The sequence below is a fragment of the Dama dama genome, chromosome 15 (genome assembly GCF_033118175.1).
Source record: "Dama dama isolate Ldn47 chromosome 15, ASM3311817v1, whole genome shotgun sequence".
NCBI classification, from domain to species: Eukaryota; Metazoa; Chordata; class Mammalia; order Artiodactyla; family Cervidae; genus Dama; species Dama dama.
Genome location: NC_083695.1, coordinates 29853788 through 29876017, shown reverse-complemented (window position 1 = coordinate 29876017; position 22230 = coordinate 29853788). Strand labels below are relative to the sequence as shown.

The 22230-nt window shown below is 52.9% G+C and overlaps 1 protein-coding gene across 10 annotated transcripts in view; it reads right to left on the bottom strand.

Annotated features, from left to right (window-relative positions):
• Window positions 1-788: 788 nt before the first annotated feature.
• The window catches only part of PALD1 (phosphatase domain containing paladin 1), a 101128-nt gene continuing 79686 nt past the window's right edge, over window positions 789-22230 (bottom strand). For 9 of the 10 annotated variants that reach the window (XM_061161726.1, XM_061161725.1, XM_061161722.1 and 6 more), the window contains 2 exons: window positions 4420-4575; window positions 790-2596 (listed from right to left, as the gene is read on the bottom strand). In XM_061161726.1, the coding sequence (XP_061017709.1) occupies window positions 2444-2596; window positions 4420-4575 (309 nt within the window). In that variant the 3' untranslated portion in view covers window positions 790-2443. Of the gene's footprint in view, window positions 2597-4419; window positions 4576-22230 lie in introns of all 10 variants that reach the window. The other variant, XM_061161727.1, reaches the window with a different exon arrangement.

Below are 22230 nucleotides of genomic sequence, written 5' to 3'. Positions count from 1 at the left end.
CATCCCAGGCAGAGAAGTGCAGAACCACCTCTCACACTTACACACACACATGGGTATACACACCACTGTACTCACATTCAGAAGCCACACAGAGCATCCTTGGACTCAGAGCGCTGGGAAGTAACCCCAGGAGGCCTCCCTTCACCCAGGCTGGGGAGAAAACCAACCCTAGTGCAGTAGGGGCTCTGGATTCCATTCTGACCTTGGAACTTCCATTCCAGCTAACCTCAGAATCACAGGCCAGAGGGTCTGATTCCCCCTAATCCTGGAAGAGCCTAGGGAGAAGCCTGGGTCTGCACTCTGCCTGCCTCACTCTCCCTCCTGCCTCTTTACACATCCATTTCTCAACACAAATGTGTTCGAGCCTTTGGGGGCCTAAACGGACTAAGAAGAGCCTGCAGGGATGTGAAAAGGAAGTAGAGGCTGAGGACCACCCTGCTTTCACTCTGCTTCATAGCCCATGAAATTCAATTTTGTTCCATCTGCCTAACTATAACAATCCTTCACACTTTAGTGTGAATTAGCCTGTAACATTACTTTCTTCAAGGAGGGGCTCCTCAGCATGTCAGCCCTCGGCATCCAGAATGAGATGGGCATACATGTGAAGGAGAGAGAATGATATCCAGGAAAACCCACCTTCTCTGAGAATCAGGCGCACAAAGGGCAGGTGCTCTTGGCTCGCCCTGCCCTCCTACCCTTACTCTGAGGGAACAGGGACCCCAGCTTGATCAGTTCTGTAATACCTGCCCCACACAAAAGAACACTGGCAGCCAGGTGCACTTCACATTTAGCCATTTTTAATGCTCAAAAGTTCTGTAAAAAAAAAAAAAAAAAATCACGAATGAATCCTCACAACACCCCTGTGAGGTAGGTAGGCAAGTATTATTCTCCCATTTTACAGATGGGGAAACTGAGGCAGAGAGGTGATGTGACCGGCCAGTAGTCCCAGCACAGCTGAAAGTCAGGGCCAACACAAAGGATCCCTCTCAGTTCAGCCCTGACCTCTGACCCCTCATCTAGACCTTGTCTGCAGAGAAATTAACACTTTTTACTACATGCAAAAATAAAACCAAAAACAACAAATCTAAAAAGGTAGTGAAAAGACATACAGTAGATTTGCAAAATAATTCAGCCAAAATGGTCATAAATTTTCCAATGCTAGGTAGACATGAACAACTTTGGCCTCATCCGCCTTTCCAAAATACCACGACCAGTGATACATCATCTGTTTTTCTGCCCAAGTGCTGGTGTCCAACCAAGAGAGGCCTGCCTGGCCCCAGTGAGCCAGGCCAGGGGGACAGTGCCCACACCGTTCAGCCCCTCCATTTTAGGGGGAGACCAGTCCCCAGAGGGAGAGCCACAGGCTCAGCTCAACACCCACCTGCCTGTCCGAGCAACCCTCCCACCATCCACACAGAGTTGGTCCCAGCAGCTGCCAAACTGGCAGGGCTTGGCCTCTTCTGCTCCCATCACAAGGCAACTCGAGGGTGCTCAGCGAGGATGGCCTGCAATCCAAGTGCCCCCTCGTGCCATCCCTGGCCCACCTTCACACACCCCACTGCTCACTCAGGGTCACCCAGGAGTCCCCACGGCTTCTGCCACACCAGGTGGGGGCTCAGACCACTGTTGGGGGGCCAGGCAGGGCAGGGAGGAGGTGCGTCCCCAGACCTCCCCCCCATGCTCCCAGGGAAATGGAGCAGGCCTCTCCCAAAGGGCGGCATGCACCTTCTGGGAGCTCTTTCTTGCCCCCTCCAACCCCAAGAGGGATTCCCTTTTGTTTTTGGCTCCATGGAAACCTCTACAGTCCTGCCAGCCCAGGAGAGGGGAGGGGGCAAAGGCAGGAGGGGCAGAGGCCTCCACTGAACCCATAGGGAATGTGGTTGTCCTTCTTCATGGCTTGGGGTTGAGACAAGGAATGAGAGGCAAGAACCCTGGGGAAAACTGCATTTAAGGTAACACATCTAGCCAGAGTGACGTCCACCTCCCAGGGAGCCCAGGGCCACCAGGCAACGCTCAGGCAGCAAAAGGGGAAAAGCCACGTGGGAGAGCTTCGAGAAAGGAACCAGCACTGGCTGGGGCTGCTCTAGGCCAGGGGCCATCGGAACTGCTCAGGGCAGAGGGGAGGACAGAAGTGGCAAGAGGTTTGGCTTGGCAACTTGGGGAGTGAGCGCCTTGGAGAGCTGATGCCACCCCAGGCCTTCCTGCGGGCCCTCCCGGAGCGGCCATCCACAAGGCATCACTGTGCGCCAACTATCCTATAATAACTCTTTCAAAAAGGGGATCCCCACCCACCCTGGTCTCTGGGAAGCCGAGGAGTTGTTTTTCAGGGCCACTGCCAGCAAAGAGCATCGGGTACCCCCAGACCACGTGGGGAGGGAGGTGGCCCTGCGGGAGGCGGTGATAGCAGGGGCAGGGGGAGCGCACCCCACAGGAAGCCCCCTTCCTACAGGAAGTCCCCTGCGGCGGAGAGCTCGGGGCCACGGTTCTGCTCCTGCCACCGGCAGCGCAGCCTGGAGAAGGGCTGGTCCTCCGCGCTCTCGAGCTCGGGGAAGCCCAGCTGGTTGAGGATCTCGTAGACGCCGGCCTTTGCTGCCACCTGGTGAGGAGAGGAAAGTTTGGGGCAGTGCTCGCGGGGAGGGAGGGTGTCATCCGGGTCCCGTGCCCTCCTGTCACACCCCTCATTGGGCTCCGCTGACACATGTGTGAGTCTGGGGCCCAGCGCTGCCTCCCACCAGCTCAGCCACCTGCACGAGTTTGCATCTCGATTCCTATTAACTACTCCGAGCTCCCATTTCCTTGTGATGGCAGGGCATAGCGTGGAGGGCTGCACAGAAAGCGCTCGGCAGGCAGTAAGAGCAGGTAGGAAGCGGACAGCAGAGGGGGAGGCCAAGCACGCCCCGTGCCTTCAGCCCCGGTGCTCCCAAGGGCACACTCAGGAGCACAAGCCCAGCTGCTCCTGGTGTTACAGCTGGGCCCGCGGGGAGCGCTGGGGAAGCCAGCGTGGAAGCAGCAGCCGGCAAGAGCCCTTTTGCTATGAGTTCCGACTGTGGACCCAGCAGGCCCACCAAGGGCCTCAGCTCAGGCCGGTTCACTGAGGCCTCCCTAGACACTCTCCATATAGCCGTAGGGCCCGGGCCCTGGCCCTAGACTCAAACCACTCAACGACCAGCCTTCTTCTCTCCCCACCATCCTGGGGATGGCGAGGATGCAGGCTCCACTCCAAACTAACATCCCCAGGCAACCCTCACCCCCTGCCCCTCCGCTCATCCCCCGAGGCTAGAACCTCTACATCTCCCACGACCCACCACCCAGGTTCAGCTGGGGAGGGGATCAAGCTCCTTCCCAGCCCCTGTCCCACCCCCCTATTTCAGCTCTCCAAGCAGAAGTGTCCTAGGTCCCCTACTACCACCAAGAGGAAGCTGAGCCCAGGCCTGCTCAAGAGGGTGGCCCCACATCAGGACCACCAAACACCCAGCAGCCACCTGTGCGGGCACTGGGCCCTGCAGGGGCCTCCCGGCCTCTGTCCCCTCGCAGCTCCGACCCCACCTGCACAGCTCCCGAAGCCCCACACCCTCCCTACGCCTGTCACTCCTGCCTTCCCGTCCACCCTGCCGACGGGAGCTAATTCCAGCCTGGAGTCCAGATGTCAACCACCAGGACAGGCCGGTGAGGTCAGCAGGGGCCAGCGTCCCAGTGGAGGGGTAATTACAGGCCCCCCTGCCAAGCAGGAAGGGAGACCTTTCTCTTACCCTAGAGGTGCCGAGGCGGCAGCTCTGCCTCTAAAACCAGCCAGGCCGGGAAGAGCCAAGTGGAGGGGAGGGAGCAGGTGGCCCGAGACATGTCTGTCCCAGGCTGGACATGGTGGGCTCTGGAGCCAACAGCTCTAGCGCTGACTATGAACACAGCACTGAACCCCTCCGCGCCCAGACTCCTCCTCTGCAGAGCGGGAGCGTGCAGTGGCCACGTGAGGCAGGCCCGCTGACGCGAGCTGTGGCAGAGGCAGTGCCCATATCTCAGAGTCCCCGCCACGGCCTCCTGAGGTGGTGCCCACTGCGCCAACAGTACTTCCGTGGTGACGCTGAGGACAGCGGCTCAGAGGGGCTCAGCGCCTCGTCCAGGGCCACGGCTGGAAGGCGGCGGGGAGCAGGAAGCCAGGGCACAGGTGAAGGATGGACACAGCGGCGGGCGTGAAGCACCCCGGTGACACGGCCTCGGGGACGCAGGGAGCAGGGGCCCAGTCCAGCCCCCACCCCGCTGTCTCCTCCTCCTCATCCCTCGCTCACGCCTGCCGAGCGCGGACGCTGTGTGCGGGCCCAGAGCTGAACGGGACACAACCTCGGCCGCGGGGAGGAGTGACATGGGAGCTGTGCCCGCTCGCCGGGGACGCCAGGGAGCCTGTCCCCGGCTCCCCGCCCTCACCTCCCGCATCCAGGCGCTGAAGGGCCTCTGCCAGGAGCCGGCCTTCTCCAGGTGCAGGTACGCACTGAAGAGCACCAGGTAGACGTAGCGCTCCAGGTACTGCAGGCTCCGCAGCCGCAGACTCCGGGCCTCCTGCTCCGACTTGGCCGCTTTCGCCTGGAGGACGGACGGCACGGGACGGGGGTCAGAGTGGGGGCTCATCCCCACCCCAGCACACTGCACACCCACACGCTCTACACAGGTACACACGCAACATCCTCACACCACACACGCTCTACACAGGTACACATGCCCCCCACTCACACACACACCACACACGCTCTGCACAGGTACATACACCACATCCTCACACCACACACAACACACACGCTCTACACATGTACACACGCCCCCACACTAACACACACACCTCACACTCACACACACACCACACACACTCTACACATGTACACACGCCCCCCACACTAACACACACACCACACACGCTCTACACATGCACACACGCCCCACACTCACACACACACCACACATACCAAACATGCTCTACACATGTACACATGCCCCATCCTCACACCACACATGCTCTACACAGGTACACACGCCCCCCCCACTCACACCACACACCACACACATTCTACACATGTACACATGCCCCCCACTCACACACACACCACACATGCTCTACACAGGTACACACGCCACATCCTCACACCACACACCCCACACTCACACACATACCACACACGCTCTACACATGTACACATGCCCCATCCTCACACCACACACACCCCACACTCACACACACACCACACATGCTCTACACATGCATACACGCCCCATACTCACACACACCACACATACCAAACATGCTCTACACATGTACACATGCCCCATCCTCACACACATACCACGTACACCACACATGCTCTATACATGTACACACGCCCCATCCTCATACACACACCACACACACTCTAAACATGTACACACGCCCCACACTCACACCACACACACTCTACACATGTACACACACCCCACACTCACACACACACCACACACATTCTATACATGTACACATGCCACATCCTCACATACACACCACACACGCTCTACACATGTACACACACCCCACACTCACACCATACATTCTACACATGTACACACATCCCATACTCACACAAACACATGCTCTTCACATGTACATATACCCCACCACACATACCATACACATGTACACACGCCCTATCCTCACACACACACACTCACTCTACTACATGTACACATGCCCCATTCTCACACACACTCACACACACCACATACCACAGTCTACACATGTACACACATCCTACTCTCACACACACACCACACACTCACAGAGCCTCATAGTCACACACACCCCACACACACACACCCCCCACAATCACAGACTCTCAGTCCTTTACACCATACACTCCACATACTCTACACATATACAAACACACCACTCACACACTCCACACAGACTCTCACAATCACACACACTACACATACACTCATACACGCACACCACTTATACACCACATTCTCATATACACACCACACTCAGATCCTCACAATCACACACAACACACATACACTCATACAGACACACACCCCTCACACACCACATGCACCCAGTCACACATACCACACACACTCACAGACTCTCACAATCATATATACACTCTACATATACATTATACACACTCTACATATATACAAACATGCTACTCACATAACCTCACACACACTCACTCTCATAATCACATACCCCACACACTCAACACACATACACACATCCCACACACACAGACTCACAGTTGTACACACCACACCCACACTCATACATATATATGTATACACAGACATACCACACACCCTCACACACACCCCACACAACCACACATACCACATACCCTCACTCACACCATACCACACACCCTCACTCACATACCACACCCTCACTCACACACCCCACACAACCAGAGTCACACACACACTGCACACATACACACACACACACACAATCTCTCTCTCACACACGCACTGCACACACACACTCTCCCCAAGGCTGGGGACAGGTCATAGAAAGACCACAGAAACAGAATTAGCAAGAGGTACAGTGCTTCAGGGAAGGAAGAGGCTGGGATGGGACACAGACTCTTTTAAAGAGTGACCCCCAAGCACAGTCTAGGAGAAGAGCATGAGGCCCCTGCTAAAGGGAAAAGAGACAGGCAAAGGATTAAAGATAGTTTCCCTGAAAGCATGGATGCAGCTGGACCGTGAGGGCTTCCATGGACTTGGATGGACAGTAAGCACCAGAAAGGGAAGACAGAGGTGAAGGTGGTGCGAGGCAGGTGGGCATCAGGAAGGGGCCAGCTTGGCTGGAAGGAAGGTGCGAAGGGATGGGTTGGCACCCACTGGAAGCTGCCCTGGGCTGAGACAGCCGCCCTCTAAATAGCTACCCTGCATGCAGATGCCTGGGCCCCACCCCAGACCAGACGAGCATCTCCATAGGCTGGGCCTGGGCTTTGGATTGTGAGAAGTTCCCTGGGCAGTTCTACAGAGCTAGGGTTGAGCTCTGTGGCTTCAGCACTGGGGAGCCACTGAAGGTCTGAGAGTAGGGGTGACCTGTTAATGGAGGACTCCCAGGAGACTGATGCTCAGGAGGAAGGAGGCTTACTTGAGGGCCTCTCCAGGTTCTCCTCAGCACGGGGCTTGGCGGGCAGCTGGGCCACAGGCCCAGGACATACAGGGCCAGCTCGCTCCCTGTAGGGTGTCCACCCCAACACCTGAGTGTGCCCCTTCAGCCTACCACAGACGGATCACCACCCAGGGGGAGCCCCGAGGACTGAACGCCACACCTCACCTCGCACCCTCCCTCTTCTCACCACCGCGCCACCGTTCCAGGCCTGGCCACCATCCAGGGCCCACAGCAGCCCTCTCTGCTCCAGAAAGAGGGTGCGGCATAGTGGCTGTACCTTCAGGCACCAGGAGCACCAGGGGAGGGCATAGATGACTCCCAGCCCCCAGGAACCAGGAAGGACGGTCTCCTAACAGCTGGGCCACAGCTGGAAGCCTTCCCATGCAGGCACACAATGTCAGCCTCATGCATCTCCTTCGGGAAGGCTCCCAGGCGGGCCCTTACCCAAGACGTGACACAACCCACAGCACCCTGAACAGTGAGCCGGAGCAGACCTGCTCACGGGGCCTGTGGCCCCTCCCACTTCTGCCTCAGGTGATTCAGCCTTTGGGGCCTCTGCCCTCATTGCTCCCAGGGTCGGGAGTGGATGGTCACTTGCACAGCTGGCCCCTCCCATTACCTTCCAGAAGCAGCTCTGGAGCCTTGGGAACGGAGCAGGGGTGGAAGGCAGACAGTGAATGGGGCTCCACTGGGGCGAGGGGACCACAGCCAATGCCTTGACTCCCTAGGAGATGGGACTGGGTTCTGGTCCCAGTTCTGCCATTTAAACTCTCAGCCCCACATCACCAGGGGTCAGATAGCTCAGTAAGGTATGGTACGAGGAAACACCTATAAGCCCTGGGGAGCCACATGGGTCCAACCATTCATGGAACAGGGGTGGGGGCCTGGCACAAAGGTGGGGCACACACAGGCCCTACCTACAGAGATCCTGTGGTCTGGGGGAGGCAGAGGACAATCAGCAAACACCCAGCACAGCCGGATGGCAAGATTGAGGCAAGACGGGTGCCTGGAAGAGGAAGGGGCTCTGCCCAGGGGCACAGCCGCACCAGCCCTTATCCTCTTGGTACCCTCTGCGGCTGGGGGGAACACAATCCTGCTGTGCCCTGAAACTCCAGCAAGGACTCTGAGGACCATCTAGGGTGGAGAGGTCAAGTGATTCCTTCTGAGTCCTACTGGGAAGGTAGGGTAGAATTATCTCTAAATTCAGACCACTGGGTCAAGGTGACGCCTGATACCCGCCGGAAGGTTCCTTAGGTGCATCCTGCCAGACCATAGTCCATGATTTGAGACAATGACTCACCTTCCTTTAGCAAAGCCCTGGTTTCCTCAAAATCACCCCATGTCGGCACTGTCTGGGGAGGAAGACAGGCCAGCTGCCTTCAGTAGATAAAAATAGTGGCTGTTTTTAAGTGGCCTGGCAGGCCAGGCTGTCATTAGCTGTGGCGGAGCAGACAAGGTTTCTTCGTCCATTGGGGACTGAGCACTTAAATAGACAGGGCCCAGGAAAGCTGGCCCAGGCGCTGGGTAGGTCAGGTTTCTCACGCCTCCATTCTACCCAGCATCAGCACGGGCCCAGGGGCGCCTGCAGTGGCTTCCCTGAAGTTCTGGGGCTCACTGGACCCCCTGGGAGAGCCCCACAGAGGCAGGGCCAGAAAGCCTCCCCAGGTGCGTACAGGGCCCCTGAGTGCAGGTACTGGGTTGAGCATGTTCATGCAGATCTGATGATGAAATTCTGATATGCCCTGCAGCGATCCCATGAGGGAAGAGGGACATCTCATGTTGCAGATGGGGCTCAGCAAGGTCGCAGCGTTCTAAGCTGGGACATGAATTCCAAAACTCCAGCTTTCCTACCAGCACCCTAGCCCCCTTCACCACAGTCAAGTTCAACCACTCCCTGCCTCACTCTTGCAGCTGTACTTTTACCCTCTTTCTTCCTCTGTCTGAAATGCTCTCCCTTCGCCTGGCCAGGTGATGTTCATCTTGTCCCTCCAGGCCCTGGACAAGCCCCTGTTCTCCCAAGGCTCTGAACCATCCAGTCCCACAACCTTCCCTTCTTGGCTCCCATTCTCTGCACCAATTCATTAACTACTACAATACATTCCATCATGAGGGTTTCTCTTTTTTTTTTTCCCATAGGCCATGTCATACGACATGCAGGATCTTAGTTCTCAGACCAGGGATCAATCGAACCCATGCCTCTTCATTGGGAGCTCAGAGTCTTAACCACTGGGTCGCCAGTGAAGTCCCATCATGAGGGTTTCTGACTGCTTCTCCAAGGCATGACTGGTCTCCTCAAGACAATGATAAGCCGGGGAAGACATCAGATTATAACCAGGTTTCCATCTCTGCCTCCCTACCACAGCACCAAGTGTCTGAACGGGGCCCAGTGTGCAGAGGGTGCCTGACTAGTCAATGGACACTCACTTCCTGGTCTTGTCACCCTTTCAGTGTCACCTAGGACCGAGAGTGCAGGTAGGACCCTGGGGACTCACACACACACACACCTGCATCGGGACTCAGACATGCAACCGCTGCTCATGAGCTCCACGTGGATACAGTTCAGACTCCACAATTCCACCCGCACCCCAAACGGACCTTGGGAATCCTCCCCAAACCTGACCCGCCCATAACTTGTCCTCTTAGAGGAAACTCCATCCTTCCTACTGCTCAGGCCTGAACTTGAAATTCCTCCTTGACCTCTCCCTTTCTCAGCCCCAGTTTCGTTCAGTTCAGTCACCAAGTCATGTCCAACTCTTCAAGACCCCATGGACTACAGTACACAAAGCTTCCTGGTCCCTCACCGTCTCCCAGAGTTTGCCCAAGTTCACGTCCATTGAGTCAGTGATGCCATCCAACAACCTCATCCTCTGTCACTCTCTTCTCCTTCTGCCCTAAATCTTTTCCCAGCATCGGGGTCTTTTCCAATGAGTCGGCAGGTCTCAGCCCCACATCCAACCAATCAGAGAATCACACCGACTCTCCATCAACACACCCCCAGAAGCTGCCCACCTCTCATGCTCCAGTAAAGCCACCACATCTCAGGGACAGCTCCTGCTGGCCTCCCTGCCGCTGCCCTCACCCCCGTCCCTGCCATCTCTTCTCCCCACTGCAGCAGAGTGAGCCTGCAGGAACGTGGAGTCATTACCAGAGCCCCCTGCTGCCCTCTCCTGGCCTGCTCCCCAAGAACAAGCCCTCCTTTGGTAACCACTGCTCTCCAGTTGAAGCAGGGTCCAGGTTGGTCAGGTGACTGACAGCCCTCAAAGATGGTCAGTTTCTGGACTTCCCTGGTGGGCCAGTGGCTAAAACTCCAAGCTTCCAATGCAGGGGGCATGGGTTCAATCCCTAGTCAGGGAACTAAAATCCCACATGCCCAAATATGCGGCCAAAATATTAAAAAAAAAAAAAAAAAAGAAAGAAAGAAAGATGGCAGTTCCTAAGGGCAGGGTTCCCGAGTTCAGACCCCACCCTTCTTCTCCAAGTTCAATACTACCCTCTCCTTGGGGGCTCCACATGAGTCCCTACAGACTCCATCCTCAGGCCTGTGGGGAAGACAGGGCTCAAGCCCAAGGAAGCTTTCCACACCTAATCCCCAAGAGGGATTAGGCCCTCAGCCCAGATGTGGGTAACTGGCTTTCTGAAGATGTCATATTTTGAGCAGCACTTTCAAAGCATGAAGGAGCTAAACTTGGCACTATGGGCTTCTCTGTGTGCTGTTCATTCAATAAAACACTGTCACCCGTAGGCGAGGTTCTGGGATTCAGGGCTGACCAGATACGGTGCCAGCCTCAGGAGCCCACTGTCCCTGCACACGACCCAGGGAATCTGCCTGGTGTCCCAGCTACCCTACAGCCCACCCCCACATCGCCCATACCCAGGCTGGGGCTCACCACCACCCCTTAAAGCAGGCTGGGCAGCAGTAGTGAACCCAAGTGACAGATGGAAAAACAGAGATCCAGGCAGGTCAAAGCAATGGGCCCAAGGTTGCACCGGAAGTTACCAGCAGAGCCTGGGCTAACACCCAGGTTACCAACCCCCACTAGGGCTCTTTCAGCCTCTGCAGAAGAGCGCCCTCTCCTGGAGACCAACAATGTGGACAAAGAACCAAAAGGTACAGAGATGGTGGGGGCCAGTTTCCTATTTAATCACACAGTGACTATTCCTTCTTCCCCCTTCCATCCACTCATGGGCAGACGTTCATGGAGTCTGCTCGAGCCAGGCAGGGTCTGAGTCAGAGTTTCAGAGATGAGCCCTTGTGCATGGAACAGAGACAATCAGCAGAAAGAGTAACAATCACAAACTTGACAACAGCAGCTGTAGGCACACAGGCTAGGTATCAGGAGAGGGGGGAATATCCTGGGGTTGAGATGTGAACCCCTTCTAAACCACTGAAAACCCCAAGTCTGATGGTGCCTGCTCGAAAACCATGCCTGATACATCATCAGTGCTCACTGGATGGACGCTGTTGAAGAAACCAGGAAAGTATGCCTAGAGGATGGAAGCAGTTCCAGCTCAGCCACATGATGGGAAAGAAGGAAAAGCAAAAGAGGTCTCAGACTGAGAACATGAGCCTACTCACACTCATTCATACATTCACGCTTACACACAGACTACAAACACCCACTCCATCTGAAAGCTGCTCACCAATCCATTGGCTCTATTTTGGGCCGATGTTAAACAGTCTCAGGAACAATCCTTCTGTCACGTTTTACGTGACAGCTCACAGCACTCCAGGACTGCTCTAACTGCACGACCTGAGACACTTTACCTACCGGAATGAGGTCTCCAAGGAACAATTTTGGCCAAGCCAGAGTCTTGGAGAGACTGAGAGAGACCCCATGTGGGGGTCAGGGCCAGAGCTGTCTCTCTCTACATTTTTCTTAAGAAATAATCTTAGTCCTTGGGTGCTGAGCTGGACCTCTCTGACCTCTTAGCAACCCAGGGTGGTGCATCCAGAAAGGGCTGGTGGCTTCCTTGCCAACGCTTTTATTCTGCCACAAGAGAACCATTCCCTGGGTTGTGGCAGTGAGGGAAAGGAAGGTGGGCCGAGGAGTTGGGAGACAGGTTCTGATCCTGCCTTCAGCTGGTCACAAAACTTCATTAGGCCTTAGTGTCTTCCTCAGGAAAACGGGTCTAATAAAACCCACCCTCACCTCCTCACCAGCTGTTCTGTGGACCCAAGGAAAGAGAGGGAAGTTCTCAGGAAACTCAAAAGAACAGCTCAAAGTTAAAGCATCAGTCTATAAAAGAAACCTCAATTTGAGACCAAGGGACGTTTTACATCTCCCTCTGTGGCTACCTTCACCTCAGATTTTCCTCAACCTCTTTCTGAAGGGACAGAAGAGAGACACACCATACTGCTTTAAACACAGAACTAATACAGAATTAACATCACTAGCCAAGGCTAAGGAAAAGTACCCCTGGCATTAATGATTCTAACAGGACTTCCTGCAGGAAGTTTTCTGTCACAAATATTGTGGTTTCTGTCACAAATATTTTCCCTTTCCAGGCCCAGCAGGAAACAACTCATTCAGCAGATGGTGTCACCACTATGGGATGGTGGCCATCTTGGATTCTCCTCAGTCAGGGGCCCAGCCTTCTCACCTCTACCCCAACTTCATGAAGTGGCTTAGCTCAAAGGATTTTCTCTTTAATTTTTCCATTTGAGGTACTCTTTTTGAAACACCCTGAGCATTCTGGCCCCTTCACATACGTGGGGTGATCGGGCCCTGACCCAATCTCACTGACGCTCTGGAATGGAGGAGGCATCATGAGCTGCAGCCCAGAGGCCCGGCAGCCTGAAGCAGGCCTCAGTGGAGAGAGTTGCCCCGGCTGCTATATCAGGGAAGGTCTGTCTCTATGGAAAATGTGTGTGCAGGTTTGGTCCCATGCCCTTCTATAGCCATGACCTGAGTCTGAGATGGGTTCTTGTCTTCTGGCCTCCTTCCCCTACTCAGGAATACAAGGGCCGGGGCCGTGGTTTCCAGGTCATACTATTCTCCCAGTGGGGCTGGAGGCGGGCAAGGGAGGGGAAATGGTGCCTTCTCCTCCTTGGGTAGCAGTGGGGCACAGTGGACAGGGCCTGACCTGGGAATCAGGGGCTGGGGTCTCGCGCTCCTCCCACCGTCATCTACCAGCTGTGCGTTCTTAGGCAAGCCCAGTGCCTCCCCTCCTCAAACAGAGGTAATGTTACAGGCTGCCTTGGTCAGGCACAGCCACACAGTGAAGCCTGAGCCAGACCATGGATGTGAAAATGTACAGTCAGCTTGGCAAGGATACCTCCCAGTCGGCCAAGGACACATGGGGCCTGGGTCCTCCCACCTCTAGCAACTCCCAGCCTCCCGTCCACCTCCCCTTTCTCAGACCACCCCCACCTAGTCAGCCCCAGACCCTCAACACAGACTCCAGGGCCATCCGAGTCTGCAGGAACATTAGGGCTCACCAAGTCCCTCCCTTCGGCTTCAGAGAAGCATCTCCCAAAGCTCCTCTGGGAATGGCAAATCTAGGGAAAAGCAAGCACTGGCCTTGCCTTCCCGCCCTCACAGCATTTGCGGGGAGTCCCTTTCTGGAAGCACTGCAATCAATTAATGCAGAGGGAACGAGAGAGCCAAGATATCACCGTTGTGTAAACCCTCAATAAAATAAGGGATCCAGAAGATGAGCGCCAGAGGCTGCCAGCTCACAAGAGAGACCACAGGGCCTTCCAGGGCAGCGGCAGCACACAGCATCACCCACGACTGTGCCGGCCAAACACCAAGCCAAATCTGATGGAGCCAATTTTCTAGGTTTACAGGAAGCACAGAGACTGCAGCACAGGCTCAACCAAACCCTGTGGAGCAATCAACAAGATCTAGACTATGGGATGCCCGGGAAGATAACCGGTTACCTCATCACATTCACTTCAGGGGAGGGAAGGAGGGGAAACGTTCTGTATTCATTGAGACTTAGGTCCCAACAGATAAATGCCACCTGTGGATCTTTTGGGTCCTGATACAACTGCAGAAAGACCTTGGGAGACCAGTAAGAAAATCTAACACCGACTAGGTATTGCAGGCTGAGAAATCACTGCTGTTTTGGGTGTGATAATGGAATTATGATGGTCTTTTTTAAAAGATCCCTTCTCTGATGTATATGCTGAAATATTTCAGAGAAAGTAATATTCAGTCTAGGACTAGCTTCAAAATAATCCAGAGACTGTGGTAGGCGGCATTGGCAGGGCCTCAGATGAGATAAGACTGGTCTTGATTCCTGAAGCTGGGAACACAAGGGTTCATGGAATTATTCTCCCTACTTTGAAATTTTCCAAAATAATTACAAAAAATAAGTTCCTACTTTTCAATTCAGTCAATAATCCTACTTCTAAGAATCAGCCTACAGAAACAAGCCACGTGGATGAAAGAGCAGCACATGCTGTTGATCCACGGTACCATCACCTGCTCAGAGAACAACAGGACGCAATCTCATGGGCCACCTCCACAGGAAGAGCAGGGGATGCTGGGACATGTCCACTCCACCACGTTATCGTGCCGACATCACATATGGGGATATAATGGCTATTAACAGACAGGCTAAAAAGTCCATGAGCCCCAACTATTTATTAATGAGCCTCTCCTCATTCTACCAGAAGGTAATCCCAGTGAAGCTTCACTCACTACTCCATCCCCAGATACAGGACAGGCACTCAGTAAGCATGTGCTAACTGAGTGCACATTTCAATTCAAGAACATCATCCAGGTGAATACACAGGACCGCCTGGGCACATATCACGATCCTCCTATTAGAGGAAATATGTGCACAGGCACAAAGGCTAGAAAGGGAAGGCAAACTGAAACCATTCCAGGGAGACTGGGTAATGGTCTGATATCATTCCCATAACCACAAAAAAAGCAACAAACAGTCCTCCTCACTGTTGTGTGACCTCACTGCGCAGAGACTCACACACGCTCCAAGCCCTCCCTCCTGATCCTCAACAGAGCAGCGACTTCCACATCCTCCTGCTTGTCTCCAACGAGGGCCCTGAAATGGTTTTACTGCCAGTAGAAGTGCACTCGCCAAGTTCCAGGAGCTGTTTTCTTACTTGCTTGGGATTAGGGTGTAAGCCGACTGTTGGACCTGGCACGGAAGGGAAATGCACTGTTTGGGGGTTCTGGGGTGCAGGGCAGGAAGCCGAGGAGCCATGTGCTGCAGAGGGTCTCAGAGTCCCAAGGCGGTGGGCTCCTGGGAGGAAACCTTGAGGTGAGCAGTGTGTGGACTGGACCTGGAATGTTCCCAGGCAAGTGGAAAGCTGATGTAGGTGGTACACCCATTGCCAGGCAAAGGTTATGGGGCTCTAACTGGGCAAACAAGCATATACTTGCAGCACCATGGCCTGCTCTGAGCAGACAACTGTGGTCTCCATTGGAGCGCACCTCAGGGCTTCCAGCTTGAAACCAGAGGGCAGGGATCTAAATACAGAGCCACGTACCAGAAGTGAGACACAGCTGCCAAATTCCAGAGGAGTTAGTCCATCAGGGGGAAGGCGAGACGGAGCAGCTGCCTTCTGGAGCCTCAGCAAGCCCCCACAGCCCACCAGGGCAACAAGGACCAAGACTGGAGGTCAAGGGCATCAGGGGAGGGGCTCAGGGCTGGGAGTGAGGGTCTTTGCCTCTCACCTCTGCTCTGCCTATGATAACTCATGTGGGACCCTGGGCATGCCATTCCTCTATTCATCTGTAAACAAAGGGTTCAGATGCTCTCTAAGTCCCCTTGGCACCAAAATCTGAGAGTCTGTTCAGGGGGTTTAAAGCTAGGAAGAACATCACAGGATACGCTGCCCCACAAAGATCCTTGGGGCTCCCTTTCTGGAGCATTTACTTTGTACCAGCCAAGCCCTGTGTGTCCAGTCCCCTTGCCACTCCCACACACAGCCCTACCAGGAAGCAGCAACAGTCCAGCCTGGCAGGTGGGGGACACAGGCGGCCAGAGAGGATGAAGGCGGCCCTGTCAGAACCCGGCTCCCACCAGCTCCCACATCCTCATTCCTTCCGCCAGTCCACCCAGGACAATCTCACTTGCTTCTTTCCCAGCCACACAGGGATTGACGTTCATAACTAAGTTCATTCCAGGGTGCATGCACACACGCGCGCGCGCGCACCCACACACACACGAGCAGGAGGCCAGATGCTCCAAGTCTGGAAGCCACTGAGACAGCTCAGGTCACCCTGCCCCCAGGCAGGACAGGGACTCTGGGTCCAGTCCGGCCAGGGCAGGTACAGGGTGACCCTGGAGGAGGCATGCTGCCTTTCGAAGTAAACAGCGGCCTCGTTGCCAAAAGCTGCAAGTCCCAAGTCTAGGTTTGTGACCAGTTCCCCAAGTCCACAGGCATTTAGACATACAAATCTCTTCAAGGCCTGTCCTCTATTCTGAGAACACTCACTCTACTTTTCTGGTATTAAAATAACCTTTCTTTTATAAAACACCAACCATGTTAGATAGTAGTTGGGTTTTTTCATTTTCACTCCTTTCCTTCCTTTCTTCCTTTAAAATGAACACATTTAACAACATCACGTGTTGGCAACCCTTGAAAGGTCCTTCCCTTTGTTTAAACTGGTGTGTGAAATAAGGAGTAAGGTCTTCCGGCCCTGTCTTTTTTCTGTAACAGCACTTCTGGAGTCTATGATTAGATGGCCTCTGAGATTAGCGTCCTTATAAGAAAGGAGACCAGAGAGCCTCCTGCCTTCCCCCCGTCTCTGCACACACACACAAACACACACACACACACACACGCACACACACGCAGGCCATGTGAGGACACAGTGAGGAGGCAGCTGTACGGAAACCAGGATGAGAGCCCTCACTAGAAACTCAATCAGCCAGAATCTTGGTCTCGAACTTGCCAGCCACCAGAACCGTGAGACAGGAAATTTCTCTTGGTTACGCCACGCAGTCTGTGGGATTCTGGTATGCCAGCTCAAGCTGACTAACACACTTGGGATACCCTCTCTCCCTCTCTAGGCTACTGTATCCCCATCTGTAAAAGTTAGAGGGTAGCATTGTATAGGTGTCTTGCCTGGTGGCTCAGACGGTAAAGAATCTGCCTACAATGAGGGAGACCTGGGTCCAATCCCTGGGTCAGGAAGATCCCCTGGAGAAGGAAATGGCAATCCGCTCCAGTGTTCTTGTCTGGAGAATTCCACAGACTGAGGAGACTGGCAGGCTACAGCCCGTGAAGTCACAAAGAGTCAGACATGACTAAGCAACTAACACACACACATACACAACATTGTATGAGGCCAGCATCACCCTGATGCCAAACCACACAAACACATCATAGAAAAAGAAAACCACAGATCAGTAGTTTTTATTAATTTGATGCAAAAATCCTCAACAAACCAAATGCAGCTATACATAAAGAAGATCATACACCGTGACCAAGAAGGACTTATCCCACAGATGCAAGCTTGGTTTAAAAACCAAAAATCATTTCCAATAATACACTCCACCAACAGAATAAGGGCAAAAGCCAAAGAATCATCTCAATGGAAAGAGAAAAGGCATTTGATAAAATTTAACATCTCTTCATTAAAAAACACACTCAATAAACTAAGAATGCAGAGGAACTTCTTCAGTCTAACAAAGGATATCTGTGAAAAACCCATAGCTGACATTATACTTAGTGGTGAAAGACAGAAAGCTTTCCTCTTTAGATCAGAAACAAGACAAAGATGTCTGTTCTTGCCACTTCTAGTCAACATTGTACATGAAGACCTTACCAGGGAAAATTAAATAAAAGGCATGTAAATTGGAAAGACAAAAGTATATATCTCTGTTTGCTGATGACATGATCTTGTATACATAAAATTCAAAGAAATTCACTAATAAAAAGTATTAAAATTAATAAATGAGTTCTACAAGATTGCAAAATAAAAGATCCATATATATATATTTACATATAAATACCACTTATATTTCTATACAGTAGCAACTAAAAATAAAATTTTTATAGCAAACTAAAAAATAAAATTAAGAAATCAATTCCATTTATAATAGCATAAAAATAACACACTTAGGAATAAAATTAGCAAAGGAAGTACAAAACTTACACTCTGGAAACTGCAAGACATTGTGTAAGAAATTAAAGAAGACCTAAGTAAATGGAAAGATACCTCATTTTCATGGGTTAGAAGAGTGACTATTGTTAAGATGGCAATACTCCCCAAACTGAATCCCTGCCTCTTCCCAGCTGACTCTGTCAGCAAGAGCACCCCACTTCCCCTTCCTCTTGGATCTGCTTGACCCCCACTCATGGACCTTAGGGAAACCCATCACTCCACACTGCCAGAGCACCCAGTCACTGCCTCCTAGAGGGGCAGAGAGACGGACAGTCTCCCATACAGGAGGCAAGGACTTCAGGTCCTATTTCACTCACAAAAGTCCGCAGTGACCAGGTAAGAAGCCACCTAATCGTCTGGACCACAACTATCATGGGTGGCTAGACTCAAAAAGGACAATTTCCAGGGAATTTCCTGGTAGTCCAGTGGTTAGGACTTCATGTTTTTACTGCAGAACATGTGGGTTCAAGTCTCTGATCAGGGACCTAAGATCCCACAAGTCATGCAAAGGAAATATGCCAATATGGCCAAATAAATAAATAATTTTTTTTTAATTTTAAAATAAGGCCAATCACCAGTAATAGTGAGGATGCAGTACATTGGAACCTTCACACACTGCTGATGGGAATATAAAATGGCACAGCCACTTTGGAAAACAGTCTGGCAGTTTCCCCAAAAGATTAAACCTAAAGTTATAATATGACTCAGCAATTCCACTCCTACAAAAGACGTCCACACAAATACATGTCATAGCAGCTTTATATTCATAATAGCCAGAAAACAGAAACAGTCGATGTCCATCAACTGATGAAGAGAAAGACAAAATGGGATCTATCCATACAACAAGAAGAAGGTTTAGTCATAAAAAGGAGTGAAATACTGATACATGCTACAGTTTGAATAAACCTCAAAAAGACTATACTCAGTGAAAGAAGCCAGTCACAAAGGACTAAATATTGTATAATTCCAAGTATATGAAATGTCCAGAATAGGCAAATGCCCAGAGATAGAAAGCAGACTGGTAGTTGCCTAGAACTGGGGGAAGGGAGGAATTGGGGCAATGATAACTAATGGGTATGGAAAGTTTCTTTTTAGGGTGATGAAAATACTCTAAACTTGATTATGGTGATGATGATTATACAACTCTGTGAATACACTAAAAACCATTGACTTGCACACTTTAAATAAGTGATTTGTGTGGTGTATGAGTCATAGCTCAAAAAAACTGTTACGAAAGGAGAGAGCAAGGAAACTACAGCTAATATCTTATAATAACCTGTAATGGAAAATAATCTGAAAAATAATATATATGTACATGTATAACTGAATCACCTTGCTACGCACCTGAAACATTTTAAGTGAACTATACGTCAATAAAATATATATATTTTTTAAAAAGCAAAGGACAGAGCAAGAGGGCAAGACACGACATGTTAGACCCCCCGTGTGGCCCCCGCCCAAAAGTAGCAACAGCATCTAGGAGCTTGCTAGACACCCAGACCTACAGAAGCAAAAGGTCAGGCTGGGCCCAGCAACGTGCATCTAACATCCTCCAGGTACTCCGGAAACTCCTAAAGTTGGGGGCCCTGGCTTAGAGTATGCAGTGCTCAACCTTAACTGCTCTTCGGAATTATCTAAGTTACTTTAGGAAAAGATCCATGCCCTGGCCACCCCATCCCTAGTAGACCAACTGAATCAGACTCTCTGGGGATGGAACTCAGGCATGGGCCTGTTTTAAAGCTCCCAGGTGAATCTATTGTACAGCCAGGGTGAGAAGAATTGAACTGGAGGGTGTCAGGCCCCTCGAGGAGAAGGCAATGGCATCCCACTCCAGTACTCTTGCCTGGAAAATCCCACGGATGGAGGAGCCTGGAGGGCTGCAGTCCATGGGGTCGCTAAGAGTTGGACAAGACTAAGCGACTTCACTTTCACTTTTCACTTTCACGCATTGGAGAAGGAAATGGCAACCCACTCCAGTGTTCTTGCCTGGAGAATCCCAAGGACAGGGGAGGCTGGTGGGCTGCCGTCCATGGGGTCGCACAGAGACAGACACGACTGATGCGCCTTAGCAGCAGCAGCAGGCCCCTCAGCTCTTCAGCTCTTGAGTTTAGCCCGAGTGCAGCTCACCGGGGCCACCTGGTGGCCACATTGGGGAATGACTCTGTACCCTGCTTCTGTCCCAGACCCTTATCCCCCAACCACCAACACCAGGGATGGGGTTCAGGGGTTCCCCTCTTCCCACAGCAGAGGTTGGCACCATCCTGGCCTTTGGAATAGGGGTAAGTGGCCAGATCTGATGGGGAGGGAACGAGAGTCCTCCGCTGGTTCTGTTTCCATTAAAACACCCCAAACTCCAAAGGCAGCCAGAGCATCTACTATACTCAGTCCCAGCCACACCATCCTTCCCTCCCACTACAGACAGAGCAGAGCCAACTTACCCATCCAATCCCATCTCTGACAATTTCCAACACAACTGTGTTCGTGGGCACCGAAGCACCATCACCACCTCTGAATTCTCTCTGCACTTTTCCAGCTCCTGGTCTTTGCCCATGCGGTCCCTCCCATCTGAAGCAACTTCCCCTGACTCTCATTACATCAGGACGGTTCCAGGCCTGCTCTGTGGGACCTCTCCTCTCTTCCCGAGGCTCATGCCCCCCGGATGCCCCCTGCTGCACCCTCTGTGCGCCCCACAGTGAACATCCATGACTGCAGAGCTCAGAGGAGGGGAGGGTCTATCAGCTTTGGTGGGGTGGGCGGATCCCTGGATTGCCCGAAGGCAGTGAAGAGCTAGCAGGGCCAGAAGGAAGAGGCTGCGAAGAGGGGTACTCTGACTGAGTGTGGTCAGCATCGGGAGGGGACCTACGGTACTTTGAAGCAGAGCTAGGCATTCCCTTCCTACGACTCAGGCCTCTGGCTACAGACAGAAGTGGAAGCTTGGTTCTCTGCTCTCTCAACGTCTCCGGAGCAGCTCAGGCTCCCAGCTCACTGCCGCCACCTGGTGGCAGAGTGCCAGACCGCCATGAGGGAGACCCACAGGCGACTCCAAAGGGCGGGGCTGGCAGTGGGGAAACCGAGTCCATCTTTCAAAGCTCAGCAAAGGCTGAAGCTCCTTAACCACTTTCCCCACCCCAAATTTGGTATCCCTTCCAACTGACCGCTGACCCTGGGCATAACCTGACCCCAGATGGCCTGCCTCCAGACAAACACCCTTTTCCCCCAAATGTAGTCTGATCTGTGACCCTGAGCAAAAGTTGGCCTGGATCAGACATTCACAACGCGTGCCCAGTGAAGGCCGAGCGTGGGGCTGGCTCAGAGCCGCCCCTTCTTGGGGACCGCTGCCCCACCGCAGGTCAGCACCCAGGGGGTGCTCACTCACTTGGGGCACAGTCTTCTCAAAGCTACTCCCTTCACAATTGTCCCCTCCCACGCCAGCACCCACCTCTGCCCAGAAGACAATCATATTCACTGGGTCAGAGAGGAACAGAATTAGACAGGTCAGTATGCTCCACACAGAGACCAGGGGCCCCCGAGTCTGATGGCCAGAGCAGCCCCCCTGGGCGGGGTAACTGCACCAGCCAGGCAACGTGCGACAGAGTGCCTGGGACCATGGCTGCCGAGAGGGCTTGTTTTTTCTAGATCAGCTAAAACTCTGAATTTTTATATGAAATCTGGACTTTTACAGAAAACTTCTGATTTGAATAATTGAATGTTCAGTCCCTCAAGCAGCATCAGCTGTGAAAACACTGGATGGCTTTCCTGCCGGATATTAAACAGCTGCTCCCCAGGACCCCATCTACCCACCTGCGTCCTCCCTAGGACCCCCAGGGCCTCCTGTGGCCCAGAAACTGGAGGGTGAATGCCTGGCACTACAGGGATGAGGACAGGGTGTTCTTTCTAAGCACTCACATCCTTGACGGGTCCCAGGGCCACAGCAGCTGCCGAATCCTCTGAACCTCACCCCTGCACACACCCCACCGAACACTGCGGAATCCAGTGGGGAAA